The sequence below is a fragment of the Zootoca vivipara genome, chromosome 12 (assembly GCF_965207765.1).
Source record: "Zootoca vivipara chromosome 12, rZooViv2.hap1.1, whole genome shotgun sequence".
Classification (NCBI taxonomy): Eukaryota; Metazoa; Chordata; class Lepidosauria; order Squamata; family Lacertidae; genus Zootoca; species Zootoca vivipara.
In genome coordinates, this window is record NC_142595.1 from 52183469 (window position 1) to 52204192 (window position 20724).

Below are 20724 nucleotides of genomic sequence, written 5' to 3' on the forward strand. Positions count from 1 at the left end.
CAGGCCACACCTGGAGTCCTGTGTTCAGTTCTGGGCACCCCAGTTTAAGAAGGATGTTGACAAGCAGGAAGGGAGGAGGGAGACCAGGATGATAAAAGGGTCTCAAAACCAAGCCTGGATGAGGAACGTTTGAGGGAGTTTAGCATGGAAAAGAGACTGAGGAGATATGAAAGCCACCTTCAAATATCTTAAGGGTTGTCACATGGAAGATGGAGCAAGCTTGTTTTCTCCTGCTCTGGAGGGTAGGACTCGAACCCATGGCTTCAAATTGCAAGAAAGGAGATTCTGACTAAACCAGGCATAGGCCAACTCGGCCTTCCAGATGTTTTGGGACTACAATTCCCATCATCCCTGACCACTGTTCCTGTTAGCTAGGGATGGTGGGAGTTGTAGTCCCAAAACATCTGGAGGGCCGAGTTTGCATTCGGAAAAACTTTCTGACAGTAAGAGCTGTTCAGCAGTGGAACAGGCTCCCTTGGGAGTTTGTGGGCTCTCCTTCCTTGGAGGTTTTTAAACAGAGGTTGGATGGCCATCAGTCATGGACGCTTTAGCTGAGATTCCTCCATCGCAGGGGGTTGGACTAGATGAACCTTGGGAGTCCCTTCCAACTCGTAAGATTCTACGATGGAGGAAAAGGTTTTCACCCTCATAGAACCAGACATCCATTGAAGCTGAATGTTGGGAGGTTCAGGACAAATAAAAAGTCCTTCGCGTAGCACAGTGTTATTAAACCATGGAACTTCTTGAATCCCTGTTGCTGGAAACTGCAGGAGGGGAGAGGGCTTCTCTTAAACTCTGCCTGGAGATTTCCCATCACGGGCATGTTTAGCCCGGGACAGAGGAGACCGAGGAGAGATACGAGAGCCACCTTCAAATATCTCAAGGAAGATGGAGCAAGCTTGTTTTCTCCTGATCCGGAGGGTAGGACTCGAACCCATGGCTTCAAGCGACGACGAGGTTCCGATTAAACAGGAAGAACTTCCTGAGGGTAAGAGCTGTTCGACAGTGGAACAGACTCCCACAAGAGATGATGGAGGCTTTTAAGCAGAGGTTGGATGGCCATCTGTCAGTTCCTCGCCAAGGACTCCAGAGCAAATTAATTACTCACAGCATAAGGTTATTTATTCATTGCATTTGTGTCCCACAAGAGGACCTCCAGGGGGGTCTCATTTAATCCACCCAACAGCCCTGCAAGGTGGGCTAGGCTGAGAGGCAGCAACTCTCCCCGGTCTCAGCCTGGCAGCAACCACTGCACCACACTGCCTCTCCTGGATAAGAGAGAAGAATAAACGGATAGATCTCACAACAGAGGGATATAAAGAGATGGGGGTAACAACCAGACTAAGAGTTGCTTTTCGGACTAGTTCATAAATAGTCTAGAGGCGGCAAAGTTTCCCGACACCTCTCAATTTTGTTTCAAGAGTGGAAAAAGCCAAGTTTTTGCAAGTGGGTTTTAGGTGCTAAATTTATAAACTGGTTTAGAGTAGTAATCGGAGAAACCCAATGGATGTCTGAATTAATAAAATACCAGCCAGATGGGTGGGGTATAAATGATAAATTATGATGTTTCAACTTGGAAGCGGATGAAACTGGTTCTGAAATCAAGGGAGCGAACACCTGCAAATAAACCAATTTTATGTTGTGCACCAGCAACCTCATAACCCTTAAAATGTCTGAATGCTCCCTCAATGCTGTTGCCGGATGTTCCATCGCGAGAGCAAAAGGCAGCGATGACAGGACAGCCTTGCAAAGTAATTTTAAGATTGCCATTTTCAAAGGCATTTTAGTCCAATCCTGGCTATTCTTTGCCGATACAGCTGGCAAATAGTTTTTAAGAACCTCCTACATCTAAAGAGAAACCATTCTGATACTGCAGTTAAAAACAAGACCAGTTTGGGGAATCGAAAGCTTTCAACACATCTAATTTAAAAGGTTTGCCACACTGCTTGCTATCCTGTATAGCAGGAGTGGCCAACTCCCAAGAGACTGTGATCTACTCACAGAGTTTTTAAAAAGTGGCAGTGATCTACCCCGCTTTTTGGGGTTTAGGTCAAAGTTGTTGAGTTTTTTCAGGGAGGAGGTAAAATGTTGAGCTTTTTGGGGGGGAGCCACAGTTGTTCAGCTTCTTTGGGGGGAGACAATGATCTACCTGCGGGAGGCAGTGCAAGACAGGAGTGCCTGGCGTGCTCTGGTCCATGGGGTCACAAAGAGTCAGACACGACTAAACGACAACAGTGATCTACCGGTAGATCACGATCTACCTGTTGGACATGCCTGCTGTATAGTATTTAATCCCATGCAAATTGGATGTGATATTTGTCTACCTTTAATAAACTCCACTTAAATCTTGACGAGCCAATGATGGAAGGATACTCAACCGATTAGCAAGAACAGCTGTTTTTGATCTGTTAATATTGTTCTGTTTTATATACATTATAAAATGGGTTAGGAACATTCAACACACACACACCCAAAGGATGGGTGGGAAATTAAAGCAGGGAAAGCCATTGGACAAAGTGGTGTGTTTTGGTTGAGATCTGCAGCTGGCAGTGACTGCCAGGAAAATTATACTGGGCTTGGGGGGGGGGGGTTAGCAGCATGAAAACAATGATGCCCCCCTCCCCAATGTGCAAACGGCAAATTCCAGGTTAGGAATCATTAGGAAAAGGGGAAAGCAAAATTTGAATGCTACAGCAAACACTTTTGCACAAATCTATTATTGCAATTGCACTTGGGATGAATGTGATCAAAGTACTCCCTCGAACCAGAACGTCATAAATTTGCATATATATATATAAAAAGGTTTAGGAAATTTAAGAGGGGGGGGTCAATGGGCAAATCCTGGCAATGTATACGTGCAGCGTGACTAGATCCTCAAAGTCTGTCTACCCGCCTCACATTTATTTGGCAGAGAAACCACACCGGAAACAGAAGGGCCAGGCCCAAGACATTTTGCTGCCTGAAGACGGGGTGCTGCATTTCCAGTGTTTTAAAAAAAGCCCCTCCCTTTCTTCTTAGCGTGAAAAGACACCCCCCCCAAAGCACCAGGCTTGCCAGTGCTGATGCATTCCCCACTTCCAGCACAGCTGATTTAGCAGAACTGATAAAGGACACCGTAGTGTGTTAAGAACAGCCTTGTTTTGTTCCTAATGTTCACCCCAAAATAAGAGAATCTTCCTCATAAGAAGGTCTGAGAGTGAAATTACTGGCAGCACAATTTCGGTTCACATTCGCCTGCCAAAGCAGATCATTTGCACTCTAAAAACAAACACGGACGTGTATCTCTGGCTGTGAACCAGAAGGGGGCATTGCTGGGGCTGGACTAGATGACTCTCCGGGTCCCTTCCAACTCTACAATTCTATTAGCCTTCCACCTGTTCCTGAGGCAAAGGATCTGCTTAGTGGTGTACCACATGCTCCCCTAACAGCTGCCCACCACCTGCCCTGCCCTTCAGCACCCACTGCCTGACGCAGGAGCCTCATCCTGCCTCATGGCAGGGCCCAAGAGCCCTCGCCGGCCCGGTGCCCTCGGGGTGTGCTTCAGACTACAATTCCCATCAGCCCTGACTTACAAGACACTGGGGCGATGGCAGGTGGGGCGACGTATACAGAAACTCCATTGGCCTGCACTTTGGAACTCCCTGCCTATTGATATCAAGCAGGCGCATTTGCTGCCTGCTTTTTGGAAGCCTGCTAAAAACACAGAGATTTAGGGAAGCCTGCTCAGAAGCTTAAGAGGGCTGGTGTGAATTTTAACCTGCTTGAAGTACAGTGGAACCACGGTTTATGAACACCTCGGTTTACGAATGCCGCGGACCCATCTGAAACGGATTAATTCACTTTCCATTACTTTCAATGGGAAAGTTCGCTTCAGTTTATGAACAGACTTCCGGAACCAATTACACCCATGCTTCGGGTTAAGTACGCTTCAAGTTGAGTACTCCGCAGACCCGTGTGGAACGGATTAATCCACTTTCTATTACTTTCAATGGGAAAGTTTGCTTCAGTTTATGAACAGACTTCTGGAACCAATTGTGTTCATAAACCGAGGTACCAGTGTTTTTTAACTAACTGCATGTTTTAAACTGGTTGGTAATCTTTTCGGTGAGGATCTTATTTTTTTGCAAACCACTCCGAGGCCTTTTAACGGTGTGAGGCAGATAAAAATGACGAAACGAAAGGCCCCACCTTGGACTGAACAGGGACACGGGCTTTGGACCCCTTGGCCAACCTGAAAGGAGCCCCGTCCAAATCGAGGAAGTCAGAAGCCGGTTCCACAACCATCTAAGCTTTTATTTCCTTGCAAACTTTGCAGGGTGAAAGAGAAAACTTTGTTATTTACAAAAGATGCATTTCTGGGGTGGGGGAAGGGGAATATTGTACAGAAAGGAGGCGGGGCGAAGGGGGTTTGGCATCTTTTAACACCCATGAATATTTATACATATAACCCCTAATTGAAAAGCCAGACAGTTCCTACGTCTTTTTTCCAGAGAGAGGAGCATAACAAAAAAAAAGAGCCAGTGGGATTGGGGAGGGGGGCTGGCAATTATGTACAGCGGAGAGAACCCCCAAACTTAAGGCGCAGGAATAGAAGCTTAACAGTCCTGCCTCCAACCCCCCCCCCCCATTTGAAACAAGAGAGGTGGAGGCGTTTCTCTCCCCCCTCCTCCACGTTTTGCACCTGGGGGGGTAAGAAGCTACAAAAATAAGTCCATTTTTTGTTGTTGTTGGGGGGGGGGGAAGAGTCTTTTAACTCCTTTAGTATAATCGTCTTCCTTGGCTGCCGTGGCTCCATCCGACACCCTACGGAACGCTCTCTTTGCGGAGGCGGCAGAGGAACCCAGGAGTCCTGCGGGCAGCTTGCCGAGAGAGAGAAGCTTGCCCCTCCAGTGAAGAAGTCCTTGGGCGGTCGTTGGGGACCACCCTAAACATTCAGCGAACCACAAAAGTTCAGGGGGATTCCCCATCTCTCGGAGTTAAGTTCGTGCCGATTTCGCACCAGGGGAAAAAAAATACACACACACACACAAAAAAACAAATCGAGAAAAGCTTGAGTCTGTAAACATGTTTCCACTCTCAGTAGGAGCTGGGAGGCCGAGTGTATCCCATCACAGTTTCTTGTAATACTTGAGGGGAGAAGGGCGTCTCTTCTCCGCGCCGACGGCAGCAGCAGCAGCAGGGGGGAGGTAGATGGGCCTCTAGCCAACCCTTGGCTGATGAGGGCTAGAAGCTTGAAAAAACAAAAGGTGTCGAGCAGAATCCTCACACAAGAGTCCAGAGGAGGGCGGGGAGGTTGCACAGGTCTGTCTCCCACCACCCCGACCGTCCCCATTCTGCCAACGTAGAAGCAGGCGAGCCCCCTCGCTCGTCTCCCGCTGGCCCCTGTGCCAAGCGGAAACCGCGTGCGGAGAACCCAGGCGTCCGGGCGACAGCTCTTCTGACTTTGCAGTTCCCCCCCCCCTCCCCAAACCCTTGCACCCGCTCTGAGCTGGCACAAGTTCTAACACCCCTTTGGTTGGCTCAAGAGGCTTTTAGACAAAAAAAGAACAAGAAAATGCACGCACACCCACACCCACCAGAACAAAACCGCGGCTGCCAGAAATCTCGCCCTTCCCTCCCCAGAAGCAAGTCAATTTGTCCATTTGTACAATTTAAGGCATCAGAAAAAAACGCAACAACGGGGGGGGAAACCAACCCCGCAAAGCTTTCGCTAATTTTTGGGAACGGCGAGAGTTTGGGATGGCGCCCTCCACGGCAGAGAGCGAAAGGGGAGAGACACCCTTTTCTGAGATCTTCCCCAGAAATGGCCAAATTGACAAAGCAAGACGCAGAGCGTCCCTCGAGTCTCTTTCTCTCTCCCCTGTCCCAGCAGCCATTTCAAAGCAATCCATTCCCTTTTTTTTTTCAACGCGCAGGACTCTGCCGTCCCTTCTGGCACCCGGTAAAGCAGAAAAAAATTAAAACCAACCCCCCCACCACCACCACCACAATACCAAGAGGGGGGAAAAAACCCCAACACATAACCCTCCCACACTGGCAGCCAGGAGAAGTTGAACCCAACACTTTTTACATTCATAGTCACATTCCAAATGGTTGCCCCCAGACCAAAATATATATATATCAGTTAAAGAAAGGCATTGCTGCTGCTGCTGCTACTGCTAAGGAAGGGGGAAAGTACTTGTGTCTCACAAACACACACGCTCGCAAAAAAACAAAAACCATTGTCTTATGTAAAGATAAACTGGCATCAGAAATCGGACTCTTTCCTCCGGGGGGGGGGAGGTGGCGGAGGAAGAGGAGTCCCATTGTAGTGGCGGCTGTGGGGTTGAGCCCCCCCCCCCCAACACACAACCCCTTTACCATCTTCACATCTGGAGGATTTCCTCTCGGAACACAGCAACAAAAATCCCACCAAAACCATACGTTCGGGGCTTCCCTCCTAAGCACGCATATCGTCCCAATTAACAGCTGGAATTAAAACACTTTCCAGCTTCTTCATGTGCTACAATTCATGTTTTTTTTTTAATCTCCTTATTGCTCGGGGTTTTTAATTTTTTCTTTTTTTTAAAAAAAAAGCACACCCCATTGATAATACTGGGAGAACACACACACAACCCCCCCCAAAAAAGACCAACAGGTGGTTGAAGGTCATTCCCCCCCCCCGGCTGCCTCCCTTAAAAACTGATAAGGCAAAAGTTTGCGCACAAACGAGGGCGCACAAAACAGGTTCCCCGTTTTGCTCTGTATGTGGGAGAAACCAAGCATTTATACAAGTAAAGATGCTTAAGAAGTGGGCGGGCGGGCGGGCAGGGAAATCCATCCCATTTCACTCACAGTCTCTCACACATGGAAAAAAATATTATTATTCTAAAGAGCTGGGCAGGCATGTCCTCCAGTCAGAGGAAGGGGCTGCATGTCTGTCATTCTACTCTTGAGCCCCCACCCCAAAAAAGGACCCCATTTTTTGGATTACAGGTCAGGGTTGAGGGGTCTCCCGCTGCCACAAGCCAGCTCTTCTTTTTGTAAACTTTGCCCGTACCTTGATAAAAAGAAACGAATGAAGGAACAGAGAGTCTTAGGATTATTTCAGTTCGCAACCCCATCCCGAGGTTTTGGTGCAAAAGAAACAAAGAAAGAAAGAAAAATATCTCTCAACAGAACACAAAAGAATTGTATGGCAGGAGGGTGTGGGGAGGGGAAAACACCCCTCCCAACACACACACACACACACACACACACACACACACACACACACGAACAAACAAACAAAGCCACCCCACCCCCCGCAAGCGAGCGATTGATTGATATAAGGGTCCGACAACGAAGAAGGTAACAGCCCTTGATTGAAAGGCAGGCAAAGGAAGCAGCTTTCCTAAAATACATTCTTGAGGCACTATCCCCCCCTCTCCTTGCACACACAAAAAAAAAGAGGAGGAGGGGAGGATGAAATGGTACCAAGTCTTCGAGATTTTCCCCCCACCCCCACCCCACAGCTCATCGCCCACCCGGCAGGAGAGACGGACAGATGCCACTCTCGTTGGGCTCGAGGGCAGAGTCACTGTAGGTGGAGGAATAATGCCAAAGTTGGCCACCTTGGGACCGCACCCCCCCCCCACCACTCCAGGGAGGATGTCTGCTCAGGAGGAGGCCTGGCCCACTGTGCCCCCCCCCCCGCCGTCAAAGGGGGAAACAGCTTTCGGGGTCACAGAGGAGGAGGAGGAAGAAGAGGAGGAGGAGGAGACCCTCGATCCAGGGCGTCTGGGGTGGGGTCTCCCCTCCTCCACAGATGAATACTGACCAGAAGGTAAGAGCAAGTGGGGCAGAGTCCTACCCCCCCCACCAAAAAACGAGCAGCCTTCTTCCATCCTGCTTTGAGAGAGAGAGAGAGGCAGCGGGCCAGACCTCTCCAAGCATCGCCTCGTCCTCCTGCCTTGTAACACAGGAACCATTAAAAAACATCACAGTATTTAAGTATGTGGGGGGGGGGGCTTATCAAAATGACACACACACACACACACACACACACACACACACACACACACAGAGAGATCCTTCCGAGTTTGTGGTCTTGCGCAAACATTAACATAAAATACGGAACATCAGAAGCGGGGGGGAAACGACGCTGGGCCTTCCAGCATTTTGGTCATGAGCACAGGATTGTTTCCTATGGGGGGGGGGTCTTTTTTGTTGCTTGCGTTGCGTTCATTTAAAGGATCCCCCCCCACAAACAAGCACAACCACGCCGCCACAGAGAGAAGCCAAGGGTACCAGGCAGAGCGCCCCCCCGAGACCTTGGCGTAACCGAGCGATAGGCACCCTTGGCCGGGGGGGGATGCACAACAAGCGTGTCTCCCACCCCCCCACCCCGCAAAAAAAGAGAGCAGGTGGGCTTTTGCAACAACACACACATTTACCAACAAGGTGTGGAAGACGATGCGGTCGGGGGGGGGGGCTTAAGAAGGGTGGGGAGCAGGGCAATTGGTTTCCTATGACCCCTGCCCTTCCCCCCCCTGCCACCGCCACTTCTCGGGGTTCTGACTTCCAAGTAGTACCTTGTGTGCACCCAGCGCCCCTCCCTCCCCGCCTGCGTGGGAAGGATTGTAAACAGAACAAAAAATTAAGTTCCTTGTGAGCTCATTAACACACACGCGAGGAAATCTCTATTCAAGCAACATATATATATATATATATATATATATATATATATATATATATATATATATGAATGATATAAAAGGTTATCATCTGTAAATATACTATACACACACTCCGCTACATCTGCTCCCTAAATCGGTGTGTGTGTGTGTGTGTGTGTGTGTGTGTGTGTGGAGGGGGGAAGAGTTTAGTCTTAAAAACGCAGGCTCTCCTGAGAGTGAGAGACCACGAAGAAGACATTGGTGGTGGCATCCTTGTTTTAAAGTGAGATTTTAAGAAGGAAGCTCGCTCGCTCGCCCCCCACCCCCCCTTACAAACAGCGCTTTTGTTGCTCTTCATCAAACACCATCTTGTAACAGGCAGCTTTTTTGGGGAGGGGGGAGACACACAAAGAGGGGGGGGAGAATAAGCGTGGCTCTGCAGCTTCGAAATTGTCGCCCGAGGATGCAATACATTCAATTCTGCTCTGAGTGCACCAGGGAGAGAGTTTCCTAAGTTGACGTCGGTAAATAACTCAGGTCTTTTTCTCCTCGAAACAACAAAAGGGGGGGGAGAGAGAACAACACTTTCAATTAACGATTTGATTCTCAACTGTGTACACGGGGGAAAATAGGGAAGAATGGGAGGTGGGCAGGAGGATAGGGAACGTAACAAAAACGCACGCAAACGCACAAAACCCCCCAGAAGACTCACAATGCGCCCCCTCCCTTCGGAGCTTCCCTTCCTCTCCTTATATCTCAGAACGGAAAAAAGTGCGTCTTCATGCGGACATGCAAAACAGTCGCTGGGGGGAAAAAACACTCGTCGCCTTCTGAGGAGCTGTAGCACAAACGAAAGGGAAAGTCTGTAAGGTAATTCGCAGGTGGGGAGATTTTGAAAAAGGCGGCATTGGGGATGAAGAAAAGAAGGGGGGGCGTGCCTGCTTCGCTTTGCGAGATTCCTTGGAAGAAGCCAGGAGATGGTTTTCGGAGCCAACGAGTGAGAAGGAATCTCGGGGTCGAGCTTGCAAAGCAGCTTCTGGTACGAGCAAAAAACCCGCTTCGTCGTTAGTGTAAAATTACTCTTTTTGCAAAGTTCTTTTTTTTCTTCTCCTTTTTTCCCTTTGATTATAAAAAAACAACAACCACAAAAAAAAACACAGATAGAATTGTAACGTCCAGAAGGTGGGAGGGGGGGAGGGTAGGCATTTGTGCAATTTTCTTTTTAAAAAAATGACGACAAGAAGAACAGAAAGAATTCTTATAAAAAATGGCCTCTTCGTAAGAGAAAATATATACTGTGCGGGGCAAGTCTGAACAGTATTTACACAAATGTATATATTTATATTTATATATATATAGTTATCGAAACAATGGTAAAAAAAAACACAGTTCCTTTTTTTCTAAGTGCATTTCTTCAAGTTTTTCTTTTTTTTGTCTTATAAATCTTTTTTTATATCAAGCCTTTTGTGAAATTGCCATTCACGTTTTGTTTTTGTTTTTTGAAAACTTATCCCCGTGTGAAAAATAAGTGTTTTCTTTTCAAAGATAAAAATTTTTGTAGGTTTTTAACGATTTTCTTTATATATATATGTGTATATAGAAAAAAAATCTTCTGCAATTGCAAAAACAAAAAATCTTTTTTTTCCTTTTTTTTTCCTTTTTCCTTTTGAGTTTTTAACAAGTCCACTGTAAAAAAAAGTTCTTTTTTTCTTTTTTAGATAAAGTGCATTGGCATGAAAAAAAACGTTTTTGTTCGTTAAGGTGCTTATTTTTGTTTTTTGTTTTTCTCGTAAGGAAAGAAGTGCTTAACATCCTCCTCCTGGCCGGTGTCCAACTGACCGTTGCCGTTGCCGCCACTGACCGCTCCCTCCCCACGACCTCCTACCTCCGGTCCAGGAGGGGAAGGGGGGGTGATGATGGGGGTGGGGGCCACCTGGCCGCCTCTCTTGCAGTGCACATTCAGCCGAGACTGAAATTGGTTAGATCAAGGCAGCAGCGGCAGAGATACAGAGAGAGAGATAGAGAGAGAGAAGAGATATACAGAGAAACACAGAGAGATGAAAAGGAAGAGATATTCCTATTGCTGTGAGTCAGTAGTCCTCCACCGTTTCCAGCTCGCTTGAGGAGCCGTGAAGAGCATAACCTAGAAGGGGAAAACACGGCCCGTCAGGCAGGAGGACAGCCCCCCCCATCTGACCCATCCTTTCGCCCCCCCCTCCCCAACACTCCCTCCCCTTCCCGTCCTGGAAACCCTACAGCAGTGGTTCCTAACCTTTTGGGGGCCATACCCCACCTAAGCATCTCTAAAAGCCTGGTGCCCCTGTGACATACACCGTATTTTTCCGTGTATAAGACGCCCCCGTATATAAGACGACACCTATTTTTTTGAGCCCGAAATGAAGAAATAAATAACTGCAACATTCCGTGTATAAGACGAGCCCCCAATTTTAAACTTAAAAAATTCGGGGGAAAATTTAGTCTTACGCACGGGAAAATACAGTACAGTGGTGCCTCGCTAGACGAATTTAATTCATTCCACGGGTCTTTTCTTATAACGAAAAATTCATCTAGCGAATCCCATAGGAATGCATTGATATTTTTTTTAAAAAAAATTTTTGCCCATAGGAACGCATTAATTGAATTTCAATGCATTCCTATGGGAGACCGTGATTCGCTAGACGAATGTTTCGTAAAGCGAATTCGTCTAGCGAGGCAACCTCCGCTAGAAAAAACCTTTCGTTAAGCGGAAATTTCGTTAAGCAGGGCATTCGTTAAGCAAGGCACCACTGTAATTCTTAATTTTCGAAAAGTGAACTCCTATTCATGTGGAGGAAGCCTAAAAAGCCATCCACTTGGTCTACTAAACAAGCTTCCAAATTGCCCCCCCCAAAAAATCAAACTGCCCCCCTGTGGGGCCTGTGCCCCACACGTTGGAAACCATGGCCCTCCTACAGGCAACAGAACTGGTGCAGACAAAAATGGATTAAGGACCCTGGGGCAGGAGTTTTAGGGACCCTCCCTTGGGGTGGGGGTTTAGGTGGGAGGGGGTTCCCACCACCAAGCTCCCTTTCCTGTACCCCACAGGAACCCCAGTTCCAGGAAGCTCTTTGTCAACCCAGCCCCTCTCTCCCTCCATCCCCCACCGCCAGGCCTCTCACCCAGGATGCTGGGGTCTGCGTGGAGCATCATCGGGCGCCTCTTGATCTTGGCGGCTTGGCTGTTCTCGAAGGAGGGGGCCTTGGGGCTGTGGTTGGACTGGAAGAGGGACTGCAGGCTGCTGGAGCTCAGCCAGGACGCTTCCTGCCAGGAACACAAATGGGCATGTCTTGAAGGGAGACCGGACAAAAACGCCCAGGGCGCAAAGCCGTTTTGGCTTCTGCTTTTATTTGCATTTTGTGTTCTTATGCAGTGAACTTCGGGTGAAGGAATGAGGAGTAATCGACAGGCTTCAGTGCAGGCAGGCGAGAGCCAGCCCACTGGGGCACCCTATCAGCCAAGACTTTAAAATAGATATATATGTATAAAGGGAGTACTTGACAAGGCTCCCTTCCGTTTGCTCCTCACAAGGGCTACTGGACACACCCTCTTTTTCAGGATTAAAATTTCGGTCCGGGTGGATTTTTAAAATTTGTAAAAATGTTCAGGTTTTTCTGCTTGGGCTTTTTGTTTACAGTAACCCAAGAAAATTTTTCTAGTGACTCAGATCTAAGCTAGTCTGCAGCAGAGAATCACAACAGAGCAGCATCTTAAACTCCCTACCGACTGTATAAATCCCTTCTCTTGCGGCTGAACTAAAAGGACTCTGGCTGAGCTACAAGATCTTGGAGGAGAAGGAGCCTGGGAGGGCGAGAGTTAACGTGCTTCCGCCCTTAAGGAGAGTCCAGACGTACGTTAACCAGTTTAATAAATTGTTCTGTGCATGCTGATGTCCACTAAGACGTGAGCCCAAATACTTTCATGTGGCAAATGAGGGAGCAATATGTTTTATTATTATTTTGCTGTTGACAGTTAAGAATGTTGCTACTGGCAATATATCAGAGATTCTATATCCTATATAAGTAAGTATCCTAAATAAGTCCAGTCGCGACGCTCATCTCGCTTTAATGGCCGAAGGAGCCGGCGTACAGCTTCCGGGTCATGTGGCCCGCATGACTAAGCTGCTTCTGGAGAACCAGAGCAGCACACGGAAACGCTGTTTACCTTCCCACTGGAGTGGTACCTATTTGTCTACTTGCACTTTTGACGTGCTTTCAAACTGCTAGGTGGGCAGGAGCTGGGACCGAGCAACGGGAGCTCACCCCGTCGCAGGGATTCGAACCACCAACTTTTTGATTGGCAAGCCCAAGGCTCTGTGGTTTAGACCACAGCGCCACCCACGTCCCATCCTATATATCCTCTCTCTCTCTCCCCTATATATTATATATCCTATAAAAGTAGGGGGTGTTTAAAACAAGAGTCACCAGTGATCCGCAGGTAAGTAGAAGTTGGCAAATGCTCTTCAAAATATGGCAACACGGCCAAATCTTGCTATTGGGGGTGGGGAGCTGCCTGTTCTCAAGCCAAACATGACCTGGAGTTGGACTTCCCTTGCCCTCTTCTTTCTGCCTATGTTGACGGCCTGCGGCAGATCAATGGCCGCTTCCCCCAGCCGAACCCCGCTCACCTGCTGCTGCTGGCGCTGCTGACTGGCTCTCTGCTTGGCACGGCGCTCCAGGAACTGCTTCGCGAACTCTTTGGCTTCCACCGTGTCTCCCAGGTAGGAGCGGATGCAGTCGTGGACGTCATAGGGGGACTCGACCTCCTTCAGGAAGGCTACCACAGTGGGGACTGGGTTGGGGTGGTGTTTGGGGGGGGGGAGAGGATGGCGGAAGAGAGAAAAAGAGGAACAGGATATTGCCACATCCTATCGCAGGGCAAGGGGGCGGAGAAGGGATTCCCATCCTTGCCTACACAGATGCATGGAAAGAGGGGGAGAAAACAGCAAGCCTCCCTCCCGGGTCATGGCTGCAAGCAATTCCCAACAGAGGACAGCAAGCCCCCCCCCCCTCTCTCTCTGGACCGGGGTGGGCACAAGAAGGGGGAAAGTACTGGCTTTTATTTCTATTCCTTTTTTTGTATGTAAACATGCAGTCTTTGTGGGACGACTGCTTTTAAAAACATGCTTTATTAGTTCCCGTTTATTACAGGTGACTCCCTGTTTACGCAGGGCTTACGTAAAATGGGCATAAACTGGGGGGGGGAGCCTGCCTCGCAGTGCTTCCAACTCGCAAGGAGGCCTTCCCTGGAGCCTGAAGAGGATGTCCCCTGTAACAGGGCTTTGCTGAGGCTGCTTGGGTCTCTCCCTCCGACTTCCAGGTTTCTGGCACCACGTGTGGGCACAGTCGCGCGTAAATGGGGAGGGGGGACACACGCCTGTATTCACAACCTGCCTTCACCCTCCTCCATTTGCAAAGCAAGAATCCACACAGGTGCTGTTAAAATTGCCCCCTCCCACCCCTAGATAAAGGTAATCTCGCTTTACTGGCTGAGGGAGCTAGCGTACAGCTTCCAGGTCATGTGGCCAGCATGACTAAGCCGCTTCTGGCAAACCAGAGCAGCACACGGAAACACCGTTTACCTTCCTGCTTGGAGCGGTACCTATTTATCTACTTGCACTTTTGACGTGCTTTCGAACTGCTAGGTTGGCAGGAGCTGGGACCGAGCAACAGGCGCTCACCCCGTTGCAGGGATTCGAACCGCCGACCTTCTGATCGGCAAGCCCTAGTGTATCCCTTGTCCCTCACACCTAGGCTCAGTGGTTTAGACCACAGCGCCACCACCTGTGCTGCTAAAATCTGGCATCAAAACCAACTTTTTCGTGGAATCGTGGAGCTGGAAGGGACCCCAGGGGGTCATCTAGCCCAACCCCCGCCGAGGTTTGGGGCTTTCTCGACTGCCTGCCTCTGGGCCTGCACTAACCCGCGTCTACCCTCCCCTCCAATCCACCCCGGGGCAGCCTGGGGGGAGGGGGGGCCTGTCCTGCTGCCCCTCCTCTTCCTCTTCTCCCCCCTCCCCCTCCCGCCTCCCCCCATACCATCAAGGTTGCTGGAGGTATTGAGGGCATGAAGCATCTGCTCACACCACTGCGTGAAACCGTCCTGCGGCTTGTGGATTCCCTGAAGCAGCTTCAGCAGTTTCTCCTCCTCGTCCGTCTTCTTCCGGCTCTGCCGACAGGAGGCGTTGTACGTGTCCCTGGAAGGGAGGAGACCGGGGGGAGGGGGTTTGAGCTCGGATCCTGCCCCTCTCCCCTCCCCAAAGCCCCCCACCCCGTTTGCCCCCCACCCCGCTGCTCACCCCAGGGACGGGCTGCTGCGGCTGTTCTTCAAGCCTAGGCTCCTGGCGAGGGGGCTGGCGTTCTTCATGCTCTCCTCCCAGAGGTTGATGGAGCTGTTCTTCTCGTGGGCCCCCCATAGGGGGCTCGAGTCAGCCCCCCACTGCGACGGGAGGCTGGTCAGACTGTGGCCGCCGTGCTAAGGGGGGAAAGGGAGAAGCTTGCAACCTGCTTGCAGAAGCCCAACCCCCTCCACAGCCGCTGCAAGGACAGTGGACAGAGAAAAGGTTTCCTTGCTCTCTCGTAACGATTTTAACGAGGGCAGAAACAAATCTGCGGAGTCCCTGCCAGGGATGGATGAAGTTGATGGACTATGCCGAAATGGCTAAAAGGACCAAAAGGACCGGAAGAATCAGAAATCAGTGAGATGAAAATTTTAATAAGGAATGGGGGAAATTTATAACTCATCTTAAGGACCATTGTAAACAATTAAGATCGTTAGTAGGAGTGGAATAACACTTGGTGAATTCTGGATATAATGGAGATGTAAAAGATTCGGATCGTTATAAAAGAGGCAGGAGGAAATGGTTAATAATAGAACCCACAAAGAGGAGGAGGGAAGTCCAGGAGATTCCTTGGAATCTTGTTTTTTATGATTTATGTTCGATATATGATTGTAAAATTTTAATCTGAAACACGAATTATTATTTTTTTAAAAGAAATAAATCTGAGGTGTGGCCACAGCTAGAACGCCGTGTCCTGGGCACCTCACCTCAAAAAGGATATTGCAGTGTTGGAAAGGGTTCGGAAAAGGGCGACCAAAATGATAAAAGGGGGTTAAAGCAACTGGGGCTTTTGAGTTTAGAGAAAAGAGAGGAAGAGGTGACATGATAGGAGCATATGAAATTCTGCCTGCCAAGGAAAAAGGGGGGGTTTTCTCCCTCTCTCCTAACGTTAGAATGAATAGAATAGAACTTTATTGTCATTGTCCCCTTGCGGGAACAACGAAATTTCTCGATTGCTTTATCAACTCAATTAAAACACTCCGCGTGAATTAAAATACTAATAAGCACGATACAATACAGGTGGGTGGGTGGACATCTAGTGGATCTGAACGTTGGGACTTCCTCACGCAGCACAGAGTTAAACTGCGGAACTCCCTGCCACAGGAGGCAGCGGTGGCACCAGCGTGGATGGCTTGAAAAGAGGTTTAGACCAGGCACAGGCAAACTACGGCCCTCCAGACGTTTTTTGGAACTACAGTTCCCATCATCCCTAGCTGACAGGACCAGTGGTCAGGGATGATGGGAGTTGCAGTCTCAAAACATCTGGAGGGCCAAAGTTTGCCTAGGCCTGGTTTAGACAAACTCATGGAGGAGGAGGAGGAGGAGGAGGAGGAGGAGGAGGAGGAGGAGGAGGAGGAGGAGAAGGAGGAGGAGGAGGAGGAGGAGGGGGGCTTTCAGTAGCTGCTAGCCAGGATGGCTCTGCTCTGCTAGCCCAGTGGTGGAAAGGGCTTTGCCCGATCAAGGCAGCTTGAGGCCCAGGCAGGCACCTTCCTTCCTTCCTTTGCCTGGCTGGGCCCTCTCAAGCTGCCCTGGGGCAGGGGGGGGGAGCAGGAGAGGGGCTGACTCACGGCTCTCTGCTGCGCCCTCTGCTGCTGCTTCTGCATGTGCCTCTCGCTCTCTTGCTGTAGCTCCAGCAGGGCCTTCATGGAGACGTTCTGCTTGGTCCACAGCGGGTGAGAGTTCTGCTGCTGCTGGATCAGCTTCAGAAGCTCCTGGTGGCGGCACTAGGGGGGGTGGGGAGGCGTCAAGAAGAGGGCGAGAAGGGAGCCTGGCGCCCGGCAATCCAGGAGGGCCACCCCACCACCCAAACCCGCACCAGAGCAGAGCTCACCTCTTCCCGCAAGGCCCGCACGTCCCCCAGCTTCTGGATGTCTGAGATGCTGAAGCTGTTCTGGGTGGAGGAAGAGCTGTTCACCGACTGCTGGCCCCAGGACGAGGAAGAGGGCAGCTGGAGGCAGAGGAGAGAGGAAAAAGACACACCCGTCTGAAATCCCAGCCACCAGACCTCCGAATTCACTAAGATCAGGGTCCCCCAAACTTGGGGTCTCCAAGCTGTTTTCTGGACTACAGTTCCCACCACCCCTGGTCACTGGTCCCCCTAGCTAGGGGTGGTGGGAGTTGTAGTTCCAAAACAGCTGGAGACCAGATGGTGATGGTTTCATTTATTAGCCACCCTTCTCTCTTAAGGTTCTGGGGCAGGTTACAGCATTAAAAACTACTTAAAACCACTTACAACCATAAAAATGAGGCACATTTCAAGTGTTAAAAAAGCCTGCTAAAGGTCCTACTTCTACTTCAGCCAGGAATCTTGCTTCCTCTCTGAGGAGGAAACCCACCCTCTCAGAAAAAAAAAAACTCCTCCGGAGTCTCTCTCTGTTCCCAGTGTCTCACTTTATTTCATAAAATTTATCCACCCCTTGAATGCAAAAGGCAAGCAAGCCCTCAAATCGGTTTGCAAAAAAAAGGTTAAAAACAATAAAATCACCCATGAGAACAATTGACAATGACTTGGGACTTTCAAAAAGGGACAACGGGTATTTTGTGGAGCCTGGAATGGTGGCGGTTCTGCCAGCGGAAGAGGCCAGGGGGACACTCCCACGTTGTCAAGGGCATTAGATGCTTTGATTCTGACTCGCCCAAATTCACTGCTTGCTGAATCCCCCCCCAAAAAGCCACCAAAAGAGACCCCACTTTCTTCCAAAGAGCACCCTCCCCTAGGCCAAGTCCCAGAGCCTTCAGAAAGGCAGGGAGGAATGAAGTCGCTCTACACACACAGCGCAAGGGTTCGCATGGCCCACACGCTCGCAAGGGGGCCGAGCTGGAGGAAGAGGGGGAGCTGCCTGGGCCAGGGAGGAAGGAGAGCTATCGGGCTGGAGCCCCACCTGCGCATGGGAGGCTGTGCTGGCGCTCGCTGCCCTTGCCTGCTTGCGCCGGAACACCTCCTCCTCCTCGCGGCGCTTCTGCTCCTCCTGGCGCCGTTTCCGCTCGTCCTCGTCCCTCTTAGCCCTGAGTTCGGCGCCTCTCCGCTCTTGTAGCTGCGGGGCGGGAAGGGGTTGGACACACTGGTTAGGACGCAAGGAGCTGCCTTAAACAGAACCAGGCGGCCGGGGGTCCCATCTAGCGCAGCGCCGCCTGTCCAGAATGGCAGAGGCAGCTCTCCAGGGTTTCAGGCGGGGCAGTCTGTCTGGAGATGCCACTGGGGATCGAACCGGGCACCTTCCGCGTGCAAGGCAGATTCCCTGCCACGGAGCCACTCCCCTAAGTTGCAGGAAGGCCCCCAATTCAACCCCACACACCCCAGCACCACCTTGCAACGCGCAGACTCACTTTATGTTGCAGTTGAAGTTGTTCTAAGATTGGACCCTGAGTTGAAGAATTAATTGGAATATCCCATAAGCTGGTCTCACCGCCTGGAAAGAGACAAGAGGGAATTTGAGGCAGTGGGCAGGGAGAAAGAGGTGCTACCCATAAGAAAATCACGGGTTTGATCCCAGAAATGTCCAGTGCCCCCCCCCTATAAAAAGCATTGTTCAGAATAGTGATTTGCACGACCCCGAGGAAGGTAAAATTCAAAACAGTGGCGATTAATTGCACCTTTATTCAAATCCAATTGAAACCGCTTCGTTTAATGAATTCAACTGGCCTGTTATCTGGCGAGCGTGATCCACTGGTACCAGTTTTTTGGGCGTCTGGTGGTCATTTAAACCTATAGGGCGCCCCCCCCGGCTCTTAGCACCCTCCCATCCCAGGTTACCCCATTGCCAACTCTGGCAGCCACAGGTCAAGCCTAGGCCTGCCGCTCTGCTTACACTTCTAGCTGCACTTGCGGTTTTCTTCCAGTGGACTTTGAATGTATTTTGATAAAGTTTCGCAACCGCTGAACTTTAATCTCTGAGCTGCGGGGAAATGAAAGACCCGCCCACCCCAAGGGTGATTCTAGTTCTACGAACAGGAAAAGAAAGGTGAAAACTGAATGGATGTTGCTCACATCCACACCCACCCGCCCTTGACTGAGGCACGTGGAGCTGCTGTTTCGCTTGCGTGCGAGAGACCAACATTAAAGCTCTCCAACCCTAATTCTCAAGGTAGAGCCCTGTGAGATCCAGGAGCCTGCGCCTCGCTTTTTGAATGCTAGTGGTGAGCCGGCTTAAAAGGTAATAAAGTTATCCTGTTTTATTGTTGCTGTTTTTACTTTCATAAAATCTATACACCGCTTTCTTTCCTTTCTAAGGGGGAAAAAAACTCCAGAGAGGTTTACAATAAAACAATGGGTAAGAAAAAAATAGCAGCAATCTGGGACTTTTAAAAATTTAAAGCAACGACAGATTAAAACTTTCATCCATTTTCTAAACATCCGCAGCAGCGCCAATTCCACTGATCCACGTGGCTGAGTGGGCGCTTGCGGGGTCAGGCAATTCTTAGGTCGTACAACCACCTTGCAAGCCAGCTGAGGAACAATCCCATTTTGGGAGATAGGGGTAAGGATTTGAACCCAGCCCACGAGTACTACACTGCGTCCCAAGAACTGTGACTGGCCTCCCTTTTAGCGCGAAGGCCCTGCTCTTGGAACTGTGCAAAATCTCCTCCTCCTTTCACTCTTAGTACGCACAGAGGCTCGAGTTGTCACCTGCTTGCGGTGAGGCTGAGGTATGTGTGTCCCACAGGGACCCGGTGTCTGGCACAGATATTGATCGGTTCATAGAAGGAATCATTCCCTGCTCCCCGGCTCTGGAAACAAGCAAAGAGGCAAAGTTAGGGGGCAGGGGAGAAACTCAACCGTCTCATGGCTTCAAAGGAGGATCACACAAACCCAGGGAGGCCAGTAAGACGAGCCATGGCTGCTATGCTGTACCTCCATGGTTGGGAGACAGCAATGCTTGTGTGTTTCCCATGGAGGCATCTGGTCATTATCATCATCACATAGATTTTCTCTTCTTCTTTTTTTAAATAATCTTTATTAAATTTTTAAAAAGGAAAATGGAAACAAAATGGAAACTAAAATCCTATATCCTGATTTAAATTTCTTTGGTATACTACATACATTAACCTATTATAGCTCTCTTTTGCTTTCTTATTCATATTTTGTGCCCTTCATACCTCTGCTATAAGATTCGCCTTCTCCACTTGTTTCTTTAAATATAATTTAAATGGTTTCCATTCTTCCCCTGCTTTTTCCTCACTCAATCCTTTCCATATACCTACTTTAATTGCTAGGTTTTGATAATCTGTTAATTTAATCAGCCAATCTTCTTTACTTGGTATCTTTTCACTTTTCCATTTTTTTGCGATTAAGAGTCTGCCCGCTATCAGCATACACCTGTCCTTTGCTTTAATTTCTTCATTAAAAATTTCTTCATTCAGCATACCCAAAAGGAAAATTTCTGGCTCCTTCTTAAACAAATATTTGACTATCTTCTTTAGTTCTTTATATATTTCCTCCCAGAATTTCTTGATTTCCCTACAGTGCCACCATACATGCATAAAGGTACCCACTTCCTCCTTACACCTCCAGCAAATATTACTGTTTCCTTTATACATTTTGGCACATAGATTTTCTCATACAACCCCTTCTTCCCTGACGGGGACTCAAGGCAGCTTACAGATAAAAATAATAACAGCTAAAAGCATAGAAAATAATAATCATTAAAGAGCAAGCGGGATGTTTTCAGTGCATTTCTCCTTCTCCACCACCTGTATCTACGTGGAGTCTTTT

The 20724-nt window shown here is 49.2% G+C and overlaps 1 protein-coding gene across 7 annotated transcripts in view; it reads right to left on the minus strand.

Moving 5' to 3' along the window:
* Positions 1-10293: 10293 nt before the first annotated feature.
* The window catches only part of GIGYF1 (GRB10 interacting GYF protein 1), a 35223-nt gene continuing 24792 nt past the window's right edge, over positions 10294-20724 (minus strand). For 3 of the 7 annotated variants that reach the window (XM_060281946.2, XM_060281942.2, XM_060281944.2), the window contains 10 exons: positions 19621-19739; positions 18339-18421; positions 17894-18046; positions 16843-16959; positions 16580-16735; positions 14970-15145; positions 14710-14867; positions 13300-13463; positions 11795-11936; positions 10294-10779 (listed from right to left, as the gene is read on the minus strand). In XM_060281946.2, coding sequence (XP_060137929.1) covers positions 10727-10779; positions 11795-11936; positions 13300-13463; positions 14710-14867; positions 14970-15145; positions 16580-16735; positions 16843-16959; positions 17894-18046; positions 18339-18421; positions 19621-19739 — 1321 coding nt within the window. In that variant the 3' untranslated portion in view covers positions 10294-10726. The remainder of the gene's footprint in view (positions 10780-11794; positions 11937-13299; positions 13464-14709; positions 14868-14969; positions 15146-16579; positions 16736-16842; positions 16960-17893; positions 18047-18338; positions 18422-19620; positions 19740-20724) is intronic. The other 4 variants (XM_060281948.2, XM_060281945.2, XM_088655907.1 and 1 more) reach the window with 3 other exon arrangements.